Source organism: Tupaia chinensis, unplaced genomic scaffold (assembly GCF_000334495.1).
Source record: "Tupaia chinensis unplaced genomic scaffold, TupChi_1.0 Scaffold145519_1, whole genome shotgun sequence".
Lineage (NCBI taxonomy): Eukaryota > Metazoa > Chordata > Mammalia > Scandentia > Tupaiidae > Tupaia > Tupaia belangeri.
This window is the reverse complement of record NW_006205376.1, coordinates 3,633,437-3,656,896: the sequence shown is the minus strand read 5'-3', so window position 1 is coordinate 3,656,896 and position 23,460 is coordinate 3,633,437. Positions and strand designations below refer to the sequence as shown.

General features: G+C 36.5%; 1 protein-coding gene across 1 annotated transcript in view; it reads left to right on the top strand.

Moving 5' to 3' along the window:
- Positions 1-23,460, top strand: part of KIF21A (kinesin family member 21A) — a 161,056-nt gene that overhangs the window by 114,031 nt on the left and 23,565 nt on the right. Inside the window, exons 17-28 of the mRNA XM_027768117.1 lie at positions 103-210; positions 5,132-5,200; positions 5,303-5,517; positions 5,666-5,819; positions 5,982-6,176; positions 6,849-6,950; positions 8,050-8,215; positions 8,704-8,724; positions 13,799-13,859; positions 14,235-14,289; positions 17,993-18,207; positions 22,137-22,244. Of these exons, the coding sequence (XP_027623918.1) occupies positions 103-210; positions 5,132-5,200; positions 5,303-5,517; positions 5,666-5,819; positions 5,982-6,176; positions 6,849-6,950; positions 8,050-8,215; positions 8,704-8,724; positions 13,799-13,859; positions 14,235-14,289; positions 17,993-18,207; positions 22,137-22,244 (1,469 nt within the window). The remainder of the gene's footprint in view (positions 1-102; positions 211-5,131; positions 5,201-5,302; positions 5,518-5,665; positions 5,820-5,981; positions 6,177-6,848; positions 6,951-8,049; positions 8,216-8,703; positions 8,725-13,798; positions 13,860-14,234; positions 14,290-17,992; positions 18,208-22,136; positions 22,245-23,460) is intronic.

The following is a 23,460-nucleotide window of genomic DNA, read 5'->3' as shown; positions in this document are numbered from 1 at the left end:
GTATGTCCACTCTATACATATTCAGAAGTCTAAGGACTTACTTCGGTACATATGGTTTATTTAATGAATAATTTATATATATATATATATATCTAACTTTAGGTTCGCCTAATGAAACAAATGAAAGAAGAACAAGAGAAAGCCAGATTGACAGAGTCTAGAAGAAACAGAGAGATTGCTCAGTTGAAAAAGGATCAACGTAAAAGAGATGTGAGTAGACTCTAACTCTCAGTTATATAATAATACCATACATTGGACACGGTTGTTTAATAAATGGGAGAAAACTAATTGTGACTATTCAACTCAGGTTAAGGACAATAAGCATTAATTTTGTAGATGACATTTATTATAGTATGTGGTTTATAGTAATTCAGTATAGAAGCTTATGAAAAACATTATGCCCTATGTAGTAATATACATTTTATTTGGAGTTTATTTCCTAGATGATGAGATAGAAGTAAATGGCAAAGAACGACTGTTTATCTGTAGGGCAACAAAGGTGCTACTTACACTATTATGTAAGGTAGCGATTTCAGGATGGCTCCAAAGACAAGCTTCTTCACTAGAGATTATTACAAATGGTCCTGGAATAATAACTAGTACTCAGTAGAAAAACCTTTTGTGAGAATTATAAAAATTTTCATATCCTTTGGCTCAAGAATTCTACTTTCGTGTATTCAGACTAAGAAGATAATCCAAGGCAGGAATAATTTTACTGTGTTAGATCTTCATTGTAGGGTTATTCGTAATTGTGGAAAAAACTAACAACATCCAAATACTTGACAATAGGGGAAAAGGTTAAATAAATTATGCTCCATTCCATTTAATAGGTTGTTATTTGCCATAGGGCAGGTGCTACCATGCCCAATAGGTTGTTATTTATCCATTAAAAATTAGGATTTAGAAATTATAGCTATAGTTATATGAAAAAGTCTATGACTTAACATTAAGTGTAAAACAGCATTTAATATATGAATGTTTAATTACAATGAGGGAAAAACTGAACAGTACATACCAACATGCTCACGATAGTTGTATTAGGGCTATAGGTTATAGTTGATTTTTTTTTTCTTCCATCCAAAATATTGGGCAATGATGGCAATTTCTTTAAAATTATAAACTATTTTTATGAAATTTTTTTACTGAAAAATTGTATTTATGGGTGCCAGTAGGTGGCACAGTGGTTAAGGCACTGGACTCCAATATGACCGATTGTAGTTTGAGTCCTGGATCTAGAAGCTTGGAAATCACACTGGGCATGTATGCGTGAATGCCCAAAATCTCAGAGGAGAATGGAAGAGAAGGAATTGCAGCATGGCCATCTCCTATGGGGAATGATTTCTCACTTTCCTTCTCTTTGTTTCTCTAGTGAGCACATGAGCCCTATGGCAAAAACCTTTAAAAATTAAGTTATGTTTATGATTTTTATTTTCTTAAAAGTTCATCCCTGTTTTCTCATCATTTTTGGTTAGGTTTCAGCCATTTTTCTTTGTTGTTATTGTTCAACTGTTTCTAAATTCTCCCTGGAAAAAATATGGGCATGTAGCATAAAACTTTAGAAAATGGAAATCTGCTTTGGGAGATAAATAGAAAACTTAAGAAGACAGAGAGGAGAGAGAAGTGTCATAAACAAGTAGATCCTGTGACCAGATATTTCCCCATTTATGGCTATTTTTATTTCTATTTTTCTTAGTATTAGGTATTTTAATAAGATAGTAAGTGTCACATTCAACTCCTGTGCTCGCTTTTTTTCCTCCCTGCAGGTTCATGAGCTTATGGGGGAGAGGGTAGAAAGAAAGTGAGAAAGTACCTTCTAAAGGTGATGGCAGTGTTGCAATCCCTTATCTTCCATTTTCCTCTACAGATTTTGGGCTTGCATGCACATGTGCCAGATTTTTTTTTTTTTTTCCCAAGTTGCTGAGTCTGGGACTCAAACTGCTTAGTCGGCCATGTGGGATCCAGCTGCCTCAATCATTACCCCACCATCTGGCCCCCTGGGCATTTTATTTTATTTTGCTATAGGGTACATACACTTGCTGGAGAGACAGAGAGACAGAAAGTGAGAAATCACCCCCTGGGGGAATCATGACACAGTCCCTTTTTGTCCATTCTTCTCTTGGGATCTTGGACATGCATTCACATGTACCTGGCGTGAATTTTTTTAAAATTTTTTAATTTTTAATTTTTAATTTATTTTTTTGCTATAGGGCACGTGTGCTTGCCAGACAGACAGAGAGAGACAGAGAGACAGAAAGCGAGAAATCACCCCCCAGGGGGGATGGCCATGCTGCAATCTCTTCTCCTCTACTCTCCTCTCCGGATCTTGTGCACACATGCACACACGCCCAGTGTGAGTTTTAAGCCACTGGGTCTGGGATGTGAACCACAGTCGACTATGTGGGAGTCCAGTGACATAGCCATTACGCTAACTACTGGTCCCCCCTGGCATGAGTTTTAAGCTACCAGGTCTGGGACTTGAATTGGTCAACTACATGGAAGTCCATTGATGTAACCATTATGCTATCTGATGGTTCTCCCTGCCCCCCCAGACATTTTTTATTTTGTTTATTTAGTATATTTCTACTGAAGTTAGATAGTAGCAAATTCTTTTTCCCTCTGCTAATTAACAAAATTAATGTGTAATTCACATACCTAAAAAATTAACGCTTTTAAAGTATACGATTTAAGTCTGTAGTAAAGTCTCAACATTGTGCAATGATCATCACTAATCTAATTTTAAAACATTTTCATTACTCCTAAAAGAAACCTTATACTCATTAGTTGTCACTTTCCATTGCTCCCCACTTACCTTGACAGTCACAAGTCAATTTTTTTGTTTGTTTCTATGAATTTGCCTATTCTGGACATTGCATAAAAGTAGACTCATGCCATACCTGGCCTTTTGTGTCTGGCTTCTTTCCCTTAGCATGATGTTTTCAGGGTTCACCTATGTTGTAGTATGTTTTTCATTCCTTTTTATTGTCTATCCATCAAAGAGTTGATGGGCATTTTGGTTCTTTTCATTTTTCGGCTATTTATTTTGTTCTAATTAAAACTTTTGGATGAACAGAAAAAGTTCTTTACAATGTATGCTACTTATAATTCAAATGAGATATGGAAAGATTAATATGAAACAATTGAGTCTTGGGGCAGAATTCTGGAGGACTCTTATCTCTAACTTGATGCCTGTTTCTAGCTAATCACATTTAAAGCTAACATTCAGACTCCCTCTCCCTTTTATTTTGTTTCTTCATGTGCATATTGAGCTCCTTTCTAAATAAATCCTTATTATATTTATCTTTGAACCCTTAGGAAACTGTGATATTTGCATATCATAGAAAAAAATTTTGTACTTGAAACTTGTTTTTTTATAGAAAGAAATTTACTGTAATAACTTTTTTTTTTTTTGGAGAGGTTTTTGCTATAGGGCGCGTGCGCTCGCCAGACAGACAGAGAGAGACAGAGAGATAGAAAGCAGGAAATCACCCCCCAGGGGGGATGGCCACGCCGCAATCCCTTCTCCTCCATTCTCCTCTCGGGATCTTGGGCACGCACGCACACGCGCCCGGCGTGAGTTTAAGCCACCGGGTCCGGGACTCGAACCGCGGTCGACTACGTGGGAGTCCAGCGACATAGCCATTACGCTAACTGCTGGTCCCTGTAATAACTTTTTTTTGAGATGTTATTACTATAGGGCGTGTGCACTCGCCATAAAGACTGAGAGACAGAAAGCAAGAAATCACCCCCCAGGGGGGATGGCCACCCCACAATCCCTTCTCCTCCATTCTCCTCTTGGGATCTTGGGCATGCATGCACATGTGCCTGGCATGAGTTTAAGCCACCGGGTCTGGTACTTGAACCGCGGTCAACTACATGGGAGTCCAGTGACATAGCCATTATGCCATCTGCTGGTCCCATAACTTTTAAACTATGTATTAATTTTAGATTTTGTTCACGCATTTAAAAAACTTACTAACTTTGCTAATGTTTTGATTATTGTGGAAGGCAAGGAAAATATATTAGTGGTAAGAGAATGTTCTCTTGAAGACTTTGTATCTGGAGGCCAGCAGATGGGAGGGTGATTAAGGCACTGGGCTCCCACATGCCCAACCACAGTTCGATTCCCAGAACCAGCAGCTTGAAAACACACTGGACATGTGTACATGCATGCCCAGAATTCCAGGAGGAGAATGGAGGAGAAGAGACTGTGGTATGGCCATCCCCTCGGGGGTGGGGAGATGATTTCTCACTTTCTCTCTCACTGTCTCTGGTGAGAGCATGCACCATGTGGCCAAAAAAATAAAAATAAAAATAAATGAATTTGTATCTGATGAGTTAAGAATATTCATAAACATGAAATGAATGACCTATTTGAATCTAGGATAAAAAATAGGGGTTATTTGTTATATAACAGATTTTAAATGCTAGAAGTAATATTCATAGTGAAGTCCAATTCACAAGCTTTGTCCAAGATCACAGAGTTGAAAAATAGGACCAAAATTGGGATATATACTCTTTTTCAGTCCAAAATTCTTTTGTAAATTACATTCATATAGAATGGCTTAAAGTAACGCATAACTAGTTATTTTTCTAATTTAGAGTACCTAGAAATAAACTGGTAGTCAGTACAACATGTTTTATTATTCATTTACTTTACCCACCATAGTGATAGTTCTAAAGTTATTATAAAGGGCTAATACAATTAGTATGTTTCCATATATTTAAACACTTATAATTATTATATACATTGTATGATGACTCTATTCAAAATATTCTAAGCTATGTTCTTCCTGTTCTCTCAAGCAACAACTAAAACAAAATATCAAGTAAAAATTAAATGAGACAATATTAGTAAAGCATTTAGAAAAATGCTTGCACATTGTAAGTGTTTGCTAAATAAAAGTATGTGGCTCAGAGATAACTTTTCTTTTTTTTTTAAATAGGAATAGATATATCAATATGTATTTGTACCTCTATGTGTATAATGGATATGAGGTAGTTAACTTAGTTAACTTAGATTCTGTTAAGAACCTTTGTAGTTTCTGGGGGAGTTGGGGAGTTGTTAATGTAGGCATAAGAAATGTTGTATATCTTAGTTCGCTATTTCACATTATTCAATATTATTTTATAGCACCAACTTAGACTTCTGGAAGCCCAAAAAAGAAACCAAGAAGTGGTTCTTCGTCGCAAAACTGAAGAGGTACAGTAAGCCCTTGGCCATTTGGAGCAGACATTCTGACTCTGAGATAGTAACACACTTCTATAGACTATAAGAATGAATCAACTTCTGTTGCTACTCTAGGTTACTGCTCTTCGTCGGCAAGTACGGCCCATGTCTGATAAAGTGGCCGGGAAAGTCACCAGAAAGCTGAGCTCATCTGAAGCCTCTGTTCAGGACACAGGTTCCAGTGCAGCTGCTGTTGAAACAGATGCATCAAGGGCAGGAGCCCAGCAGAAAATGAGAATTCCTATGGCAAGAGTCCAGGCCTTACCAACGCCCGCAACAAATGGAACCAGGTCCCTATGAATTTTTTTTTTCTCCTGACAACTTTCACGGGAATTAATATTGAATGTTGTGCTTAAAACAAAACAAATCATTACTTGCCAGCACACAATCAAATAAATGCCTATCTACTTATGTTTGTCTGTTTTTATGTGATTATAGAAAAAAATATCAGAGGAAAGGATTGACTGGCCGAGTGTTTACTTCCAAGACAGCTCGCATGAAGTGGCAGCTTCTTGAGCGCAGAGTCACAGACATCATCATGCAGAAAATGACTATTTCCAATATGGAGGCTGATATGAATCGGCTCCTCAAGGTGTGCAGATGAAAAAGTAGATATGCTCCTCCTTAGCTGACTGTTAGTTTTACTCTTCCAAATTTGTTCCCTGGGTCAATTTAGTGCTTACCAGGTTATTTCTTTGGTTTTGTTGTACTGTGTAGGAATCATTTCTTAAAATCCAACTTGTTCTCTCAATAGCAACGGGAAGAACTCACAAAAAGGCGAGAGAAGCTTTCCAAAAGAAGGGATAAACTGGTCAAGGAGAATGGAGAGGGAGATAAAAATGTGGCTAACATCAATGAGGAGATGGAATCACTAACTGCTAACATCGATTACATCAATGACAGTATTTCTGATTGTCAGGCCAACATCATGCAGATGGAAGAAGCAAAGGTTTGTAATGTGAAAAATGTCTAATGACTTGCTGCAAAGTGTTTTCGTACTGTTTATTCAAAGCACTTTGAGGCCAGCTGGGGTGTTGTATTGGTAACACAGTGCTCTGAGCTTGAGGCAATGAGGAAAGATCCTGGCTTTGTGTCTTCTTGTCTCTCTGTACACCCTGGGGGCACATGTACCTGTAATCCTGGCAGACTGAGGCAGGGTATGGATTGTGGTGTGAAGACACTGCTGCTCACACCTCTCTCTCTCTCTGTGTTTTTTTTTTTTTTCTCTCATGGAAGAAATAAATAAACACACATTTAAAAAGCACTCTAAATATTTACACGAAGGAATTTTCTACATACCGGTTTAATATGCTTCTTAGGTTGTATGTGTATAACACTCTCCTTACTCTCCAGATTCTTCTGCTGACTTTATAATACCGTTTTACCGTTTGTACAACACATGGATACTGTATTACATCTGCCTTAAATTCTTAATTGCTTGAACGTGTCTTATCTTTTCAACTAGACCACATGTTCCATGGGGTCAGAATCATGTACACTTTCTGAACAGTCTCATCAGTTATTGCAGTACCGTCATACAACTACCTGAAACACAGGAGTTTGTATCATTTTAAGTGTATTCAGCTCAAAGTAATGATCATAATTTGCTGGTTTGATGTAGGAGGAAGGTGAGACATTGGATGTCACTGCAGTCATTAATGCTTGCACACTTACAGAAGCCCGATACCTGCTGGATCACTTCCTGTCAATGGGCATCAATAAGGTACGATTGAACCACTCCATTACTGCAAACCTGAGTTTTGTCTAATTCATGGTAGTTTGGTTTAACTTTTCTCCAATAGTCTTTCTCTTTGTAATAAGGAAGATTTTTCTTAATTGGAAAGTGTTTCTTCTACCATTTTTCAAAGAAGATTCAGCAATGCCTTGATCAATTTCTTTAGATTTGTTTATTATGCTTGTGTATTAGAACAGATAAACCACTAAGGTCAGCCCTGAAGCACAGAAAACAGGATCCCACATGGCCCATGGTGGGTCATATCCTGCCAGGCATGTGTGTGTGTGAGGCCGAAATCCTGATGGGATGGAGAAATGGAAGAAAAAAACGTAGTATGATCACACCCTATCGGAGTGTGCTTTCTTTTTTTCTCTCTCACTTTCTGTCTGGCAAGTGCGTGCACCCTTTGGCAGTTAAAAAAAAAAAAAAAAGGAATAGATAAATAATTCACCTTAATAAAGAAAACAATTAAAAAATATTTCTCAAGACATAGACACTTTTGATGTTGTTACTAGTTTAATTCTGGTTCTTTATGGCTCAAAGAAAATCAGAAAGGAGAAAATAAACTTGTACTATTTATTGTTTAATATGTTTCTCAGGTCTTCTAGTATACCATTCTCTCTTTGCTCTCCAGATTTCTCTGTTGATTCTGTAACACTGTTTTTTTGCGGGTACAACCCACACATCATTTATTAGATCTTAAATTCCTGCTCTTTTAAGTGTACATTCTCTAATTTGTCACCTGCGAGAAACTTCTGCCTACCTTTTTAAAGGCAATGACTCCTGACTCATTTTTTTCTCCCCATGGTGTGACTGGGTTAAGTTCTCTCACTTAGTCTTCGTGATGTACCAGGAAGTAGGTATCATTCATATCATTTTACAGATGAGGGAAATGAGAACAGGGAAGATCACAGCTTGGTCGAGTGAACTTTTCCAGGATCACCACATTAGTGATGAAGGAGCTGGGATGAATCAAGTTCTCTCCTATTTCAGTCTGTATATGATTTGCTTTTATGATTTGATACAGATCTTCGTGTGGTAGATTCTGTTTCATACGACCTAACATAATTTCCTGTTGTCATTGAAGGGTCTTCAGGCTGCTCAGAAAGAAGCTCAAATTAAGGTACTTGAAGGTCGACTCAAACAAACTGAAATCACCAGTGCCACACAAAACCAGCTGTTATTCCATATGTTGAAAGAGAAAGCAGAATTAAACCCTGAGCTAGATGCTTTACTGGGCCACGCTTTACAAGGTAATTTGGACTAAATTTTAGTTGAAGAATTGCATGGTAGCTTTGCTCTTTGAACGTGCTATACTCTATCTCTTTCCTCTATGGCTTCACTGAATAGATGCTGTATTTACTTATGCTTTGAATAATTATTTCTTCTTTAATTTGCATGTGTAAATTTTGGGGGAAGTAATTATTGTCATTCTAAGAAATGATTACTAAGTTAAAAAGGCTTACTTAACCTTATTAAGCAATTAGTTTTTATGGATAAAAAAGATCATTCCAGTTTCTAAATTGGTTATTTAAATTACTGAAAATATTAACCACATTTCACGACTTTACTCTGCATATCTAACTGCTTTAAAAAATAAGTTTATAAGTGTTTGCTATGGCATCTATTCTACATACCTTATAAATGATACATAATCTTGTTTTATGTGGGAGTTCTTAACATTGGATCTGTTTTGATTGGAGTATTGCTTTTTGTTTCCTTTTTGCTGTTATTTACACAGATCTAGATAGCGTACAAGTAGGTAAGTATGTCTAGCTTTCTGTGTACCCTACAGCTGCATGAAGTACTAATTGTTCATGTACACTAATTGTGGTACATCTTATTTTTAAAAATTTTATTGGCAATCAACTGTTTTTTGCATGATCCTTTTTGAAGTATATCCACGACCATGAACATACTAAGTCTTTTTGTCTTCATTAAACATTTCTGATTTAAAATTCTTAGATATTTAAAGAAGTATACTTTAGTTAGTTTTCTCTTTTACTATGTAAGCTCCAGTCACAGTGCTAGTTTCATGAACCTTCTGAGTTCTTTCTCTTTCTTGTAGAAAAAAAATATGGAATATATGTTCCTTTTTACTTTTTAAAATGTATCTATTAACTTACATCTAGTGTTTTAACCTCATAAATAACTTTCTTTTTTATATATATTTGATAATAGTTTTGATTTTGGCATAGAATGGCTAGATTTTTATCTATTTCATTTTTGTAAAAGTAGGCACATATTTTTTAATATTGTAAATTGAACAAATCCATTCAAAGCATTTTATCTGAACAAGCAGAAACAGTATTTATAATCATAGCATATTTTTGAGCCATTTTTCCTGCCTTCAAACATCCACATGAGCTGTACCTACCCATTCATGTCTACTTCCTCTTAGTGATGATACTCACGCAGGATCAAGAGTATTGGAAATTTTTATTACTTGATATTTTTCTGAATGATTATTTTGAAGCAGCTTTTATTTCATTAAAATTATTTAAAAATCTGATCCTATTTTTCTAATTATAGAACTGTCCAAAGTTTTCTAGATACTTAAGGGAGAGAAATTAACTTGAAAGAAAAATTTTTATGTTCTTTTGTGCAAAAAAGTATTAAATTGTTAATTTGATGAGCAGTATTACTATTTCATAAGTTTCAAATGACTTCCAATTACCTGTAGCTTAAATCAGGGTTGGAAGCAGAGTAGAAACCCTTTCAGGTGATGTAACTTGTGGCTCATGGCAGAAATTTTCCCTGGATGTTGAGGTCATATCCAGAACAGAGGAGCTGAAGGAAAAGCATAGAAGGAGAAAACAGTGAAATTTATTGGATCGTTGGGAAAGCCATGGCACATGTTTGCATAGAAAAGCACATCATGACTTTCCCAACAACCTAGTAAATCCTGTAGCTATTGGATCGTCAGAAAGTCCTGAAGTGTTTTTCTATGCAAACATGCTTCATGACTTTTCCAATGACCCAACAGATATTTATAAATATATTCCCTTTGAAAACATTTGCTAAGCTGTCCAATTTTATTTCAGACTTAAACTGTCCAATTTTTTTTCAGAAAATAAGAACATTCTTATTTTCTCCTATGTGTTCTGGGGTCCTTAAGATGATACCTATCTTTACAGGTTTGCTAGAAGATTCCTGGGGCTTGGCATTTAGTTGTGCTCGTGGCTAAGATTTATGAGAGCATTGTGGCAAGGACACGGCTATATCATAAGGGGAAAAAGACACAAGTGGATTCTGGAATAATCCACATATACAGGCTTCTTTATGCTCTCTCCCTTCTATGAGAGATCACATAGAGTGTGATCTTCCCACAGGAATAGAATGCTGCAGCAATATGAGGAGACTTAAAGGTTATGGAAAAGTGGAATTGGAGTGTATTTTAGTGCAGACATTTTTTGAAATCTGTACATATATATATATTAATACTATGCATTTTCTGTAAACTTTTTGAAGACCTTTTTTTGTATGTGTGTGGTGTTTATGCTCAAAGTCCTTTAGATATTTAGAGCCCAAGGGTTTTTTGTTTGTTTTTGTTATAGGTTCTGTGTGCTCACCAGAGACAGAGAGAGAAAGAGAGAGAGAGAGAGAGTTAATCCCCCCTCCACTCTTTTACCCTCCTACCCCGCCGTGTCACGGCCATACCACAATCCTTTCTCCTCTAGTCTTGGGATTTGGGGCATGAATGCACACATACCTGGTGTGATTTTCAAGCTGTGGGTCTGGCCCTTGAACTACGCAGTTGGTCATATGGGATTCAGTGCCTTAACATCTACACCACTTGCTGGTCCTGAGCCCAAGGTTTTTTATTGGAGATAGTTATAGGTAACCCCTGTCTAGCATAAGTCAGAATTCCAAACTCTTAGAAATTAGATGTTCAGTATAAGCCATATTGTTTGCACAGATGGTCTAGGTCCAGTGGGCCTGCTTTATTACTTAACTATTGACTTGGGACATTACAAGAACTGTTTTCAGATATCAGCTAAAACCCAATTTTCCAACTAGGCCTTTCTAAAGATAGCAGTCTCAAGGCTGCTGTGTTAACTCTTCATATTTGTATGAGAGAACTTCAGAACTTTTGTGGGAAAATAGAATTAAAGTATGAGTTTGGGCCCAGACAGTGGTACACTGGTAACACAACTGTGGAAGGTCCTGGGTTCCCATTTTGGGACCTCCCTGAGCACCCTTGTTACACCTGAACATTGCCCCATCATCCAGGCTGACTGAGACTGGGGGGTAGATTGGTGCATGAAGGCCCTCTTTGGCTGCTCGTCTCTCTGTTTCTTTCTCTCTGTCCCTTTCTGTCTTGCTCTCATGGAAGTAAATAAAAAAGTACGTGTTTATTTTGGTACAAACATAAGTGAGTTTATGCAGTTTTTCATAATAAGTATTATTTATGAACTTATGAAGTTCCCTTATATATCGTATATACCTTTGTAAGAAAAATTTTTAAAAAAGACTAAAACATTCACTGCTTGTTAACTTTGAATGAAGTGATACTATGAAGCTTTACATTGATATTAATGAACTTTAGGGTATTTGGGAGTTTTGACTTTAAGGCAACTGTGATGAGAACAGAAGCTGACCTTATGCTCTGAGTCGAGAGTACAACAGTGAGGTGATGGTGTTTCTGCTGCCCACATAAGCATAGTGCTTCAGACCAAACTCAGGCCTAAAGAGTAATCTGTGCTGGTGACTGGGTGGGGTTCTCTAGGCTCTGGCTAGGTTGGTTATACTGAGACATAATTATCTCTAAATATAGCATACTTGCATATGCAGGAATTAAGTGGTTTTTACTAAGCATTCACATGATGTTTAACATTATTTGGTTTAATCAGTTCCTTGATTAAAAATGCTAGTAAATCTTAGCCTGGGGAAACAGAGGCTAGGTTTGTCATTTCTTTATAATCTGATTTTTTATATCATTGACTTGTTTGGTCACCTTAGCACTCAGTTATCCTGTCTATGAACCAAATCCTTGAGCCTTCCTCTAATGGTGGGCTTTGCGAGCACATTACCTTCAAGACCATGATTTTCTTCACTTTAGAAAGTAAATTCTTTTTGTTTGAGTCCTAGATGTGGTTCCAATTTAGTTAATATTACCAAGTATTACTGAATTTCTATCATGATATCTGCTAAACGATAAGGAAAGAAGGGAACATCAGTGGAGAGAAAGGAATTAGTTGACTCATCTGCGACAGTCTACCTGTATTATATAAAATTAAAGGCTAAAGGGGGATGGATCCTGCATATTTTTCATTAATATGAGAAGTTATTCAAAAATTTCATGGAAAAATGACGATTATAGAAAAGCTATGGATAGAACATAACACTTTCTTTTTGCATCAGAATAAACTCATACTTTAATTCTATTTTTCCACAGACTTTCTGAAGTCTCCTCATTTATGTGTTATTCATAATATTGTCTTTAGTTTTGTGGAATAATTTTGTAACAGAAGACAAATGTTTTTAAACTGTGTACCTGTTAGGGGCTCGTTGGCATTTTAGAGTTTACATTCTCTGGTTGCTTAATTTACTGACTTCCTACTAGTTCTGTATGTCTGATTTTTTTCCTTTTCTTATTAGTCTGCTTCAGTTGTTTTGAAACAGCAGTGGTTTATTTGTATTAGTTAATAGACTGTTGCATGAAACACATTGTTTTTGTCTCTTGTGTACATGTATGTGAATGAGCTGCATGCTGATATGTGACTTATAAATATCTTTACACATACATTTCGTCTACTTAAAAGCAAAAATTAAAAATTAAAAAAGGAAAATATTTAAGTAATTCGTCATACTGAAAAAGTATTACCCAGTATATAAACTTATATAGTGTTCATGCTTAATTTAGTACATTAAAGGAAGCTCATGAAACATTTGCTTTGACATTGTAGGGTTTTTTATAATATTTTCTTTTCACTTCCAGAGGGTGTATGTGAGAGAGAAGGAGAGAGAAAGACAGAAAGCACCCTGTAACAGGATGTGGGAGCTCTGCATTTCTTTTCTCTCCATTTTTCTATGCTATCAGGATTTTGGGCACACATGCACCAACATATTTTTCAAGCCCCTGGGGCTGGGATTGGAATTGCAGTTGTTCATGTGAGATCCAGCTTCTCTTACACAGTGCTTAACCTCTGTGCTGTAGGTCTGGTATCACCTTTTTCTTTTTAAAAGTATTTGCCAGAGGGCATGTGCACTCTCCGGAAAGAGATGGAGACGAGGAAGGAGAGAGAGAGAGAGGGAGAGAGAGAGAGAGAGAACCTCCCAAGTAGGCTGTGGTCACACCACACTCTCCTCTATTTCAATTCCTTTTGAAATTTGGGGCACACACACACACACACACACACACACACACACACATATGCCCTGACATGTTTCAGGCTGCTCAGTCTGGGACTTGAACAGCGTGGTCGGCCTTATGGGATATACTCCTTAACTATCAGGCCATGAGCTGGCCTAACTTTGTATTTTTTTTTTAATCAGTAGATTTTTGTATGTTTAGATGATGCAGGATAAATACATGACTTTGATATAAACACACACATACACACACACTCAGATAAATACACGATCTCATTCCCATACTATAAATGTTATTTTTTTGTTTTAATATTTAAACTTATGCTTTTCCTATTTTGAACACATTTTTCCTCATCCTAGGACATATAATCAAAGGAATTTCTTGGAAATACTTTTCTACAATTCTATTTTGATTCAGCTACCAAAACTAAAGTGGCTATGTTGAGATATTGAGCTGATGTTTATTTAAAGCAGCAAACTCTAATGTGGACAACATTTACATTTTTGACTTGTTTTTTTAGAAAATATAGAGGATAGTACTGATGAAGATGCACCTTTAAACAGCCCAGGATCTGAAGGAAGGTAAGAGAGACTTTAGAAACTTAATAGATCTGATTTGTTTCCATAATATTTTTAATAGTTTTATCTTATTGTATTAAATAATTGTTATAAAACAGAAATAATTTTTAATTTATGGCTAAGTAAATAGCACTGAAACAGTTACAGGGATCCAAAGAAAATCATGCTTAGTCAAAACAAATTTTAAAATGAAAAAAAAAAAAACCAACAACAGTAAACTGAAGTATTTAAGGAAGAGGCTGAATTATTCTTAAATTTGATTTTTAAATTATTTGTGTTTTCTGTAGGTGCATTTTTTTCATAGTTGTAAACATAGCAGAGGTATAGTTTTCTATAGTAAGTTTCTGTTTAATCTTGTGATTACTTATTTGCATATAGCACTCTGTCTTCAGACCTTATGAAGCTTTGTGGTGAAGTGAAACCTAAGAACAAGGTAAGGAGAACAGAAAATACCAGGCAAACTTTCTTTATTATCTCTGTTAAACACATAGACTTTATATTTTTGACAGATTAGAAAGTAGTCATGCTCTTACCAAAATTCTTCCATGTTTTTTTTTTACCATATTCCCCTTTAAGTGGTAACTGGAAAAAAATTACATTGAAAAAATCCTCCTTAGTGGAACTTGAACTTCATTGTGTTCTTGTGTGTTTTCCACACTGGATAAGATATTATAATGGAGGCCGATTCTTAAGTTGCTGGTTAGCTAAATTGTAGATCCTCTGGTGGTATACAATTAAACGGTTTACAATGGCAGAAATGTTTTTGAAATTTTAGTGTTCTAGTAGGTTCTTAAGTATTTCTTATCTATTTTGCTTAAATAAGTGATTTGAATAACAGGCCAACTCATAAATATGTCTTAAAATTATATGAAGCCATATTGCATATTTATAGAGTTTAAACAAATATATAAATGGTACTTAATGTTAAATGTGTAAGGTATTCATGGTACACTTCAGATTGGGTGTCATAGCATTTGATATTGGATGAATTAACTAAGGATTTTAAGATACATGAAAATGCTTAGTAAATTTTGTTGAATGAATGGATAGAATCAGGACCTGGAAGAAGTGTCAATAGTGTAAATAGACAGGTTTTATTTAAGGCCCATGATGATTCACCAGTAATGTAAATGAATAATTTGGCTGCATATAAACTAATGAGTGGGGGTGAGGGATCATTGTGATTACCTTGAGAGACATGCTCCTTTTTTTGCAAATAGCCACCATCAAGTTTTCTCTTTTTGCCATGTGAGAATAGAGTCTAGGACTACCAGATCTTCTGTTTTCACAAGAGATATCTGAAATAAGTATTTTTATGTAGAATTTCCTGATATTTGAACTACTGGGCAAGCCAATCAGAAAACACCAAACTCTTGTGTATGATTTTTGAACTACTGACTTGACAACTTGTAGTTTGTCTTTTATTATTTCAAATGACTAAGCAGAGATTGTTGAAACTCAATGAAAACATCCCATTATGGTTTGGATCCAGTCCTAAACAGAGAAGAGAATTTCTTAAGGTAAATTTTATATTCCAGGTCCTATGAGATCCTAGTTACTCATGCCATTGTGAGGCACCCCAGAGATATGTGAAGTGGTGGCCTAAAGATTGCCTCCTGAAAGAACCACTTTCTCCTATGGAGAAAATTCTCATTTTTTTCTAGACCCTTGGCAGTGGAGAGAATTGACAATATAAAAAAAAGGCTGCAGGGCTTTCTCTTGCCAAAAGTTTTCTGAAAAACTTCCTACTCCTTATTTGTGAACTGGAAAGGTATCTGAAAGGATCTCTTATCATTTTTTTCTTCTTTTTTTGGAGAGGTTTTTGCTATAGGGGGTGTGCGCTTGCCAGACAGACAGAGAGAGACAGAGAGACAGAAAGTGAGAAATCACCCCCTGGGGGGATGGCCATGCCGCAATCCCTTCTCCTCCATTCTCTTCTCGGAATCTTGGGCATGCACGCACACGTGCCCGGCGTGAGTTTAAGCCCCCAGGTCCAGGACTTGAACTGCGGTCGACTACATGGGAGTCCAGCGACATAGCCATTATGCTAACTGCTAGTCCCCATCTTATCATTTTTTTTTTCACTCACTGAAAAAACGAAGCTGATTATGTATTTTAAATAGGTATGTATCAGCACTGTGTTAAGTCCAGAGGGTAAAAGTTGAATAAAACAGGGTGTCTGTCCTCTCGAGGGTTATAATCTAGTAAACTTATCTGTTAATACTTTTAATAGAATAATAGGTTATTAACAGATGATCTTTAATACCTTAGTGATATCAACAATCAACACTGGGAAATAGGAGGGTAGTCCCTTGGTATTCAAGAGTAAGGAAAAGAATACTTATAGTGAATTTAGATTCTAGGAAAATAACGTTTACCTTCCTCACTATACTGCCCAAAGCTGGTGCTGGCTGGTGTGAAATTATCCAGACAGTGGATTAAACACATACATTTAAGGCATCAAGGGAGCAGAATCAAAAAATGGGAAAAAATGTATATTAAATAAAGCATTTGAACATGAGGAAAAAAATGGAATTTAATTGAACTTCCCTGCAACAATCTTTTGGTTTAATTTCTTTCTCCCTCTCCTCCCCTACATCTTTTTCCTTTCTGAGGCACCCCAGAGATATGTGAAGTGGTGGCCTAAAGATTGCCTCCTGAAAGAACCACTTTCTCCTATGGAGAAAATTCTCATTTTTTTCTAGACCCTTGGCAGTGGAGAGAATTGACAATATAAAAAAAAGGCTGCAGGGCTTTCTCTTGCCAAAAGTTTTCTGAAAAACTTCCTACTCCTTATTTGTGAACTGGAAAGGTATCTGAAAGGATCTCTTATCATTTTTTTCTTCTTTTTTTGGAGAGGTTTTTGCTATAGGGGGTGTGCGCTTGCCAGACAGACAGAGAGAGACAGAGAGACAGAAAGTGAGAAATCACCCCCTGGGGGGATGGCCATGCCGCAATCCCTTCTCCTCCATTCTCTTCTCGGAATCTTGGGCATGCACGCACACGTGCCCGGCGTGAGTTTAAGCCCCCAGGTCCAGGACTTGAACTGCGGTCGACTACATGGGAGTCCAGCGACATAGCCATTATGCTAACTGCTAGTCCCCATCTTATCATTTTTTTTTTCACTCACTGAAAAAACGAAGCTGATTATGTATTTTAAATAGGTATGTATCAGCACTGTGTTAAGTCCAGAGGGTAAAAGTTGAATAAAACAGGGTGTCTGTCCTCTCGAGGGTTATAATCTAGTAAACTTATCTGTTAATACTTTTAATAGAATAATAGGTTATTAACAGATGATCTTTAATACCTTAGTGATATCAACAATCAACACTGGGAAATAGGAGGGTAGTCCCTTGGTATTCAAGAGTAAGGAAAAGAATACTTATAGTGAATTTAGATTCTAGGAAAATAACGTTTACCTTCCTCACTATACTGCCCAAAGCTGGTGCTGGCTGGTGTGAAATTATCCAGACAGTGGATTAAACACATACATTTAAGGCATCAAGGGAGCAGAATCAAAAAATGGGAAAAAATGTATATTAAATAAAGCATTTGAACATGAGGAAAAAAATGGAATTTAATTGAACTTCCCTGCAACAATCTTTTGGTTTAATTTCTTTCTCCCTCTCCTCCCCTACATCTTTTTCCTTTCTTCCTTCTTCCCTTTCTCTCTCTCTCTTTTTCTCTATTGTGTGTTGAGGGGGCTGGCATGAATGAAAGGATAGCATGGTAAATAACAGTAACAATGTTGGAGGCAGACTGCCTAGCTTTGAACCTGACTTTGTCATACTAGCTGTATGACCTTGGTCAAATCACTTAGCGTCTGTGTGCCTCAGTTTCATGACTTGGGAACTGGAATAATAATATCACTCTGCATGCTACTGTGGTAAAGTGTTTGGAACCATGCCCGGTACACAGGTGCCGTACAGATGTTGGCTATTATTACGGCTTGTAAAGGTCTTATCTGGCTATAGCTCTGACTTGTCACTCTCTTACATGCTATGTTTGACACACCTGCTAGGAAAAGACACGCTAAATGTTTTTACCTATTTCAAACTAATATGAATCTCTGTTCTCTGATCATCTTCTATGCGAAAGTTTGCTCCTGATTGCTTTTCCTTCCATTCTCTGACCAGGCCCGAAGGAGAACCACCACTCAAATGGAATTGCTGTACGCAGATAGCGGTGAACTAGCCTCAGACACTAGTGCAGGAGATGCCTCCTTGCCTGGCCCTCTTACACCTGTTGCAGAAGGGCAAGAGATTGGAATGAATACAGAGACAAGTGGTACCTCTGCTAGGGAAAAAGAGCTCCCTCCCCCATCTGGCTTACCTTCTAAGATAGGCAGCATGTAAGTCTGGCCCAGCAACACTAACTTCCTTTCTTTTGGCTTTAAAAAAAATTTTTTTTAATGCATGCTGCTAATTTCTTATTTCTATTTCTTATAATTTATGTAATGATAGCTCTGATTTTCAAAGATATTTCTGTTAGGTATTGTTTCCCCTAATTTTTTGGATAGTTAAAATCATTTAAGATGAGATGTTCTTTGTTGAATTGCTATGTCTTATCTCTAAGTTTTAAGATCGCTCTTAAGGAGTATACTTTTGATAAAGGCTGAGTTATGTAATACAGACAATATTATTTAGAAACATCTAAGCTAAGAAAAATTTTTACATATAAAACCATTATATAAAAATAGAAACTTTGAAGAATCTTTCATGTACTCTAAATGATATATTTCCTAGTTCCTAGAGCCTGATCAAGATAGTAAATCTTTGCTGACCCTTATAAAGAAAAAAGAATACCAATAACAAAGCTAATACATTTTGAGCTTTTCTAATTCTTTACCTGGAAGCACATCACATGTCTGGAATGAATGTATGCCTAATGTATTATTGTTGGTATTACTAAAGATTTGAAGAATTTGAAGAATTCTCTCTCCCATTTATGATAATCTGAACAAAAACCTTTCTGTTTAAACCAAATCTTCCTTAGAATTTTTTCATTGTTATCTTGAGGTCAAAGAAAGAGTTCTCCACAGAAGCCAGTGTGTATTTGTGTGTGTGTGTGTGTGTGTGTACACTTAGTGTTTATGTATGTTTGGTTAATTACATTAGAATTAGATTAGTCATTCACCTGTAAAGATTTTAAAGACATTTTCAAATCAACCCACACATACAGTTTATGGAATAAATATACTCCACGCTGAGGAATATTCCCCCCCAAAGTGGCACATACTATATGACTCTGCAAATAAAAAAAATAACAAACTTTCCACCCTTAAATATCTCTTTCTTCATCTTATGAAGCTATTGCCATTGTCTTCCATTCAGTAATCCCATCTGCTGGCTTGAGTTCTAAGATTAATTTTGTGATGACAGAACTTTCTTGCATGTGCTTGAGGTGGCCTTTGTAGTTAACCATTGGATTGCTGTTAGAGACTGCTAACCAGGATAGCTTACGGCTTCAGTGCTTTTCTGATAAGAGGAGAGTAGAAGAAATGCTTTTGGCTAAGGTGGTGACCTAGAACTGAGTATAAATTGTAGGAAGTCGCATGTGTTCAGCATTTAGTCTGTCAGATGAGTAGAGTCTTTGGAACTTCAAGACTAAGTCTATGGCTGGAATCCAGATTCAGGTAATACCTTCATTTTGCCTTTTTCATTTTAAAATTGTATCCTTTATGACAGGTTATAGAAAATATCTTTGGATTCTCTCTATAATTTATTTTTAAGTTTTCATAAATTCAGATACTTATACTGATACATCTAGATCTATAATTTTTGACAAATGAAAACACTGGTCACATTCTTCGTGTAGTAACTTTTTTTTACGTAACAAAATGTTTATTATGAAAATGTCCATGACCTGATTTTTATGTCATAGTAAAACAGGCCTTTGGATGAGGGTACATGGGTTTTTCTGTTGAATAGCCATTATTTATAGTCGTTCCAAGGCTTCTAACAAGATGATACTCTTTCCTCATATTACCACCAGTCCAATAGTGTTCTGTTGCCCACTAGTTGCATCGCCACACATTCATCTATCACATGATTCATAAATGGATCAAATCCCTGCAATATTCCTTGGACATGTCTGCCACCATTTAATTTCTTTTCTATTTTTTTTTTTTTTGGAGAGGCTTTTGCTATAGGGCGTGTGTGCTTGCCAGACAGACAGAGAGAGACAGAGAGATAGAAAGTGAGAAATCACCTCCCAGGGGAGATGGCCACGCCGCAATCCCTTCTCCTCCATTCTCCTCTCAGGATCTTGGGCTTGCACACACACGCGCCTGGCGTGAGTTTAAGCCACTGGGTCCAGGACTCGAACCGCGGTCGACTACGTGGGAGTCCAGCAACATAGCCATTACGCTAACTGCTGGTCCCAACCATTTAATTTCAATAAGTTCTTGTCCCGAAGTTTTTTCAATTCAGGAGGGTGAGCTTTGCTCATGGTACCTATTGGTGGGCTCAGAGATGCCTTTGAACAGAATTCCTCAGCCTCCTTATGTTCCCTCCTCTTGGTGCAGTAACTCTTATAAGTCATTACTGCACAACTTTTATTTCATGAAATAAAATAATTTACTAAAGTATTACTTGTGATTTAAATGATGCCAAATTTCTAAAGTGTGATTGTATTTGGTTAACAAAGTTTTTTTTGTTTGTTTTGTTTTGGGAGAGGTTTTTGCTACAGGGCGCATGCACTCTCCAGAAAGAGAGAGAGACAGAGTGACAGAAAGAGAGACAGAAAGCGAGAAATCACCCCCCAGGGGGTTGGCCACACTGCAATCCCTTCTCCTCCATTCTCCTCTCGGGATCTTGGGCACGCATGCACACATGTGGGCATGAATTTAAGCCACTGGGTCTGGGACTCGAACCACAGTCAACTATATGGGAGTCCAGCAACATAGCCATTACACTAACTGCTGATCCCCCGAAGTAGAAGAGACAGCTACATGAACCAGGAATCGAATCCAGGCCTCCTGCATGGCAGGCGAAAATTCTACCACTGAACCAGCCATGCACTGACACACACAAAGTTTATGTTTGTTTTTCACTTCTTAAAGTTTTTACTATGGGGTACAGGCATCTCAGAGACAGTGAGAGGGAAAGTGAGAAATCCCCTCCTGGTGAAATGGCCATGCTGCAATCCTTTCTCCTCTACTCTCCTCTTGGGAATTTGGGCATGTGTACATATGAACCTGGTATGATTTTCAAGCTGCCAGGACCAGGACCACAGTCAGCCATGTGGGAGTCCATCACTTTAACCATTACACTACCTGTTGTACCCCTAGTTATCATTTTTAAATAGAATTGTGAAAAACCCAATCAGGGAGCTCTTGCTTTATAATTACTTAGTTGTTTTTTTTTTTTTTTCTTTTTTCTTTTTTTTTTTAAACATAACTAGCCAAAGTATAGTAAAGATAAGTTTTTTTTCAGTTAGAATTCATTACCACCATATGTAAAAATCATAGTCTTGAATTTTTAATTCTATAGAAGCCATTCAACATTGAAAACACTTTTTTAAAGGATTATTTTATTTAACTTTATTTATTTATTTACTTACTGTTTTTATAATTTGTCCAGAGAGGGACAGAGTGAGAGAGAGTGAGAGAGAGAGAAAGAGAGAAAGTGAGAAAGCAAGCAGTCAAGTCCAGGACTTGAACTGTAGTCGGCCATGTGGGAGTCTAGCACCCTTAGCTGCCAGGCCACCTGCTGGCCTCTGAACATTGAAAACTTATAAGCAATAGTATTTTATTACTAGACTATTTAAGCTACTAATTAATGCCTAAATAGTAGTTAAATAAAATAATTGTGGTTTTTTGTATGTGTAATTACCAATTAGTACCATTTTATGACTTTGTCTTAATATTAATTTATTAAATCTCATTGTTTCTTACATTGTTAATTTCAATATTTTTGTTCTTATAAAACTATAAAGACATATGTTCTTCAATTGAAGCAATTTCCAAAGGTGCTTAACATTTGTATTTAAAATATCTATTACATCTATTGAGCAATGTTGCATTGGTGTTTACATTCAAAGACAATAGGCTTACTTGTATTAAATAATTGCCAATTTAAAAATGTATAGTTTGTCAAGCTTCCATCAACTAAATATAACTTGTATTATATTTTTCTATTCTACCTTTATTTTTCTGTTCTCAAGTAATAATCTTTCATAGGTTCCAGTTATTAATCCATTAAAGTTTTAGATTGACTATCTACCAAAGACAAATATATATTTAAGACTTCATGATTAAAGAATTTTTTTCTATTTTAGTTCCAGACAATCATCTCTACCTGAAAAAAAAATACCAGAGTCTTCTCCTGTAACAAGGCGTAAGGCATATGAGAAAACAGAAAAATCAAAGGCCAAGGAACAAAAACAGTAGGTTACTAATACTTTTGTATCTACTAGACCATATAAATATCTGCTGCACTTAGATGCTAAAGGACAGCAGTGAAATTATTTTCCAGATTCAGACTGGCTCTGTGGTTATGACCGATTTGACTAATCAAGACAATCAAGTCAGCTGTTGGCCTGGCTAAGTGGTCTTCTGACTTCCTCGGTCATACACATACCTCGGTGAAAATATTTGAACACTTGTACTCCAGTCATATCCACTTACTGATTTTTCAATTATTTGCATATATTATTGTAAGGGTTAAGGTACACTTAAGGTGAAGCTTATTAAATCTATATTTGATATAATCTCCTAGAAAATTTTGAAATTATTATTATTTTTTTAATTCTCAGACGGCATGTGCACTCACCAGAGAAAGACAGACAGAAAGGGAGAAGGAGAAAATACTCCCTAAAGGGGCATGGTTTCCTCGATTTTCCCATCCTGTAGGGATTCTGGGTATGAACACACACTCACCCGTTAATGTTTTTCAAGTCACTCAGGTCATGTTTCAAACTATGCATCTGGCAATATAGGATCTGGCTCCCTTAATCACTAGGTCTTGGGCCCAGTCCTGAAATTAATTTTGACTGTCATCTTGATAAAACTGATGTTCCCTTTACTTCTTTAGAGTGGCTAACAAGAAATTGTTATCAATCATAAGGGTGGTTAGTTGCGCTGTTTTCTTGCTGTTCTCTCATGTTTAAATTGTTGGTATTATCCTCAGTTTTTTCTTTAGTGTGTTTAATGAGGATTAGTTTACCTAGCAGTACATAATCTAATCTGATGATCCATTTAACCAGGCATTCATGAGTTGAACAGCACAGTGCAGACGTTGAGTCGCTTAGAGTCACTGTTACCCTACCATCCTTTACTCAGGTAACCTAATGTGCACATGATCTCAGATCTACCTGTCTGAAAAAGAGACTTCCAGGGAGAGCATCTATGCAAACCTAGATTTAAGTATTAGTAAAGAAAATTCCTTTAATATAAATCTAAATACAGATATAAATATGTGTTCATTTATTTTCTGTACCCAGGTGGAGGAGGAGTTTATGCCATCCACCTTCCCTGTACCAAGTTGCACACTCTACTTTGACCACTGGTTTAGCTGACTTGAATGCCATAGGAACAATCCTTCTAATGATCCTCTCTTCCTGTTTTACAAGATATAATTAGTTTGTTTCTACTAAGATATCT